The following is a 4,507-nucleotide window of genomic DNA, read 5'->3' on the forward strand; positions in this document are numbered from 1 at the left end:
ATCTGGGTGACATTTTTTCTCGTTTGAATGAACTGAATCTCAGTTTACAGGGAGTTTCAGCAACAATATTCAATGTGAGAGATAAAGTAGAGGCCATGATCAGGAAATTGAACCTCTGGTCAAACTGCATCGACAACGACAAAACAGAGGTCGTTCCGTTGTTGCACGAATTCATGTGCGCAAATAAGCTCTCCTTGAATGACAATGTAAAAGATGACACAACCACGCATCTCAGTGAGCTGGCTGCACAGCTGGGTATGTTAATGTCTGCAGGGGTACGGGCTGTGAAAAGTTTGGGAACCATTGGGCTAGGAGGAGTTGATTTTGATTAGAGGCGTAATTTTTTCAAAATGGCGTGAAAGAATGGGGGCGGAAATTAGTGTGGCCTAGTCCGCTAGAACCAGGGCTATCTAAGGAATCAGAGGGAGAAAGAATTTTGTTTCTAGGGCACACGGTTCCAGAGATAAATAAACGTAAAATGATAAAATGTAAATTGGCTTATTATAGTGCCACCTAGCTGCAGGCATGTGTATTGATAAAGTGACACGCTAGGACTTCTACCAAGTTACCAGGTTTGATGCCTTTCGACCTTGCAGTTTTTCCTGGGCAGACACTTAAGCTACGCAGAATAAGATAAATTATTATTAATATAATAATAAAAATTGCATCAAACTCAATAGGGATCCTGCAACTTCGTTTGCATGGACCCCTAATAACCATAACCCTCAGGTGAAGGAAAATCCACATTTCAGTCCAAACACAAGAAAACTGAAAAGTTTGTTCTATTTACAATATTAGCACTGATATTGTCTGATTACTGATATTCTTATTTCATTGTTTATTCATTCACTTTGTTGTGTTAAACTGATGCTTATACATGTATTAGATAGCACTAAACGTTATTACATGTGTAAATGGAAAAAAAAAAGATTTTACCAACGATCAGAAACCTCCGATGTTCAGTAACACAGTAAAATCAAGACAACAGAGAGACGAATGCGTGTCTTTTCATAATGCTCTTTAATTGCAGTTAGTAAAGGTTTAGGCCAACCAATCAAAGCCTTAAAAGCTTGCAGAATGACATTTCATTCTCATTTTCTTGAGCAGTGTGCGCGAACAAAAGTAGCACGAGCCGAGAAAACTAGTCAAAAAGCTTTTTGAAGGAGCGTTTGTCCAGCTGCTCCTGCTGCTCCTGCTGCTTCTGCTGCTTCAGCTGCTTCAGCTGCTCCTGCTGCTCCTGCTGCTTCAGCTCTGCCTGTTGCTCCAGCTGCTTCAGCTGCTCCTGCTGCTTCAGCTCTGCCTGTTGCTCCAGCTGCTTCAGATTCCTGTTCCTAGAATTTAGGCCATAATTAAAAGCTGTTACTGAGATTACATTTTTTGTTGTAACTTCAGTAATTGTTCATGTATACAGTAGAGAGAAGTCCTTACCCATAGTAGTGATAGCCTGTTGAATAAAATAAAACAATAAAACAATTAGGCTGAACTTTGTGAAATGTTAAGAATGTTAAAAGCAAGAGATAAAAAATACATAAAATTTAGCACATATTTTAATAATTTAGCTACATGAAAAACACACTGCAGACTTTTAAGTTGTAACGTTTTCATAGACTTTTGCATATAATTTAAATTTTGCATATTTTCCATTCAGTTGTTGCGAAAAAACACAATAAAATGAATGACTGATACCGTGAACATGGACGTGGTAATGGTGATGGTGATGGTAATGGTACCAATAACCCTCCCCGGGATCAGCCATGAGAACGACGAGAGACAGCACGAGGAACGCTGCGGCGAACTTCATCCTGAAAACGAGAAGCAAGTCACCAGTCGAGAGGTCAAAGTGAGCAGCTGAGAGATGAGCAGGTGGTGTGTATGACAGCTGTGAGGTTCTTGTGGTTTTATAAGGGCAGGGATGAATTCACATTTTTTAGTCGCTGTTTAGAAACATCGTATTGGTCAATGTACTCTGCAAAGTCATGTTATGCGGGAAAATGACAGGTTAACTTAGTTTCCATAAAAAGGAACTGCACAGTTAGATGTCAAGTCACAGCAATTGTGTAAAAACATCTTGTCAGCAGTGAATGCGATAACGCCAATGCAACAGCAGGAGACCCGAGGGAAGAGGAAGTGAATGGTCAACCATGGATCAACTGTTTAGTTCATCTAGTTCCAACAGGATTGGGTCAGAAAACCAGCGATCTACGTGAGGAAGTTCATTTTGGTGTCAGTTGAATGCGCTCAAATGCACATAAATGTCTATTATTGAAGACTTCTGCAGTTAATATATGTGCACCACTGGCTTAAAACAAGACGGTTTAGGTTGAGCAGAGCTGGAGTGGACGTGTTATGTTAAGTGGTTGGGACCCAGGACTCAAATGCAATTTACATGATGAAGAGTTTCTGACATGCCTGTCTTATCTGGGTGACATTTTTTCTCGTTTGAATGAACTGAATCTCAGTTTACAGGGAGTTTCAGCAACAATATTCAATGTGAGAGATAAAGTAGAGGCCATGATCAGGAAATTGAACCTCTGGTCAAACTGCATCGACAACGACAAAACAGAGGTCGTTCCGTTGTTGCACGAATTCATGTGCGCAAATAAGCTCTCCTTGAATGACAATGTAAAAGATGACACAACCACGCATCTCAGTGAGCTGGCTGCACAGCTGGGTATGTTAATGTCTGCAGGGGTACGGGCTGTGAAAAGTTTGGGAACCATTGGGCTAGGAGGAGTTGATTTTGATTAGAGGCGTAATTTTTTCAAAATGGCGTGAAAGAATGGGGGCGGAAATTAGTGTGGCCTAGTCCGCTAGAACCAGGGCTATCTAAGGAATCAGAGGGAGAAAGAATTTTGTTTCTAGGGCACACGGTTCTAGAGATAAATAAACGTAAAATGATAAAATGTAAATTGGCTTATTATAGTGCCACCTAGCTGCAGGCATGTGTATTGATAAAGTGACACGCTAGGACTTCTACCAAGTTACCAGGTTTGATGCCTTTCGACCTTGCAGTTTTTCCTGGGCAGACACTTAAGCTACGCAGAATAAGATAAATTATTATTAATATAATAATAAAAATTGCATCAAACTCAATAGGGATCCTGCAACTTCGTTTGCATGGACCCCTAATAACCATAACCCTCAGGTGAAGGAAAATCCACATTTCAGTCCAAACACAAGAAAACTGAAAAGTTTGTTCTATTTACAATATTAGCACTGATATTGTCTGATTACTGATATTCTTATTTCATTGTTTATTCATTCACTTTGTTGTGTTAAACTGATGCTTATACATGTATTAGATAGCACTAAACGTTATTACATGTGTAAATGGAAAAAAAAAAGATTTTACCAACGATCAGAAACCTCCGATGTTCAGTAACACAGTAAAATCAAGACAACAGAGAGACGAATGTGTGTCTTTTCATAATGCTCTTTAATTGCAGTTAGTAAAGGTTTAGGCCAACCAATCAAAGCCTTAAAAGCTTGCAGAATGACATTTCATTCTCATTTTCTTGAGCAGTGTGCGCGAACAAAAGTAGCACGAGCCGAGAAAACTAGTCAAAAAGCTTTTTGAAGGAGCGTTTGTCCAGCTGCTCCTGCTGCTCCTGCTGCTTCTGCTGCTCCAGCTGCTCCAGCCGCTCCTGCTGCTTCAGCTTCGCCTCTTGCGCCAGCTGCTTCAGCTTCCCATGCCTAGAATTTAGGCAGGGATGAATTCACATTCTTTAGTCACTGTTTAGAAACATCGTATTAGTCAACGTACTCTGCAAAGTCATGTTCTGCGGGAAAATAACAGGCTATCTTGGTTTCCATATAAAGGAACTGCACAGTTAGATGTCACGTCACAGCAATTGTGTAAAAAGATCTTCTCAGCAGTGAATGCGATAACGCCAACACAACAGCAGAACACCCGAGGGAAGAGGAAGTGAAGGGTCAACCATGGATCAACTGTTTAGTTCATCTAGTTCCAACAGGATTGGGTCAGAAAACCAGTGATCTACATGAGGAAGTTAATTTTGTTGTCAGTTGAATGCGCTCAAATGCACATAAATGTCTATTATTGAAGACTTCTGCAGTTAATATATGTGCACCACTGGCTTAAAACAAGACGGTTTAGGTTGAGCAGAGCTGGAGTAATTTTTAATTGCAATTAGTAAGAATCAGAATCAGAATCAGAAAAGACTTTATTGCCAAGCATGTTTGTACATACAAGGAATTTGCTTTGGTGTTGTTACCCATAAAAGAAAATAAAAGAAAATACAGAAACTATAGAACTTGCTGTCAGGTATATAAAAATACAAAAATACAAAAAATATATACACAGTATATATATATATTCCACCAGAACATTTATTGTGGGATGGGTTTGATGTGTTCATGGGGGGGGAGCTTGGCATTGTTCAACAGACGCACTGCGGATGGGAAAAAACTGTTCGCCATTGAGGAAGAATACCTCTCTGATGACCCTGATCTCCAGGAAGCTATTTCCAGGTCTTTAGATTCCAGC

At 40.0% G+C, this 4,507-nt stretch overlaps 1 protein-coding gene across 1 annotated transcript; it reads right to left on the reverse strand.

Moving 5' to 3' along the window:
• Window positions 1-399: 399 nt before the first annotated feature.
• On the reverse strand, window positions 400-4,070 carry LOC311499839 (uncharacterized protein). Its single transcript, XM_084560976.1, has 3 exons — window positions 1,687-4,070; window positions 1,429-1,444; window positions 400-1,331 (listed from the first exon to the last, which is right to left on the reverse strand). Exons 1-3 carry the CDS (start codon window positions 1,799-1,801, stop codon window positions 1,142-1,144), a joined length of 321 nt encoding a protein of 106 aa, XP_084417102.1. The 5' UTR covers window positions 1,802-4,070; the 3' UTR covers window positions 400-1,141.
• Window positions 4,071-4,507: the final 437 nt, after the last annotated feature.

This window comes from Chelon labrosus, assembly GCF_963514085.1.
Source record: "Chelon labrosus genome assembly, chromosome: 14".
Taxonomy (NCBI): domain Eukaryota; kingdom Metazoa; phylum Chordata; class Actinopteri; order Mugiliformes; family Mugilidae; genus Chelon; species Chelon labrosus.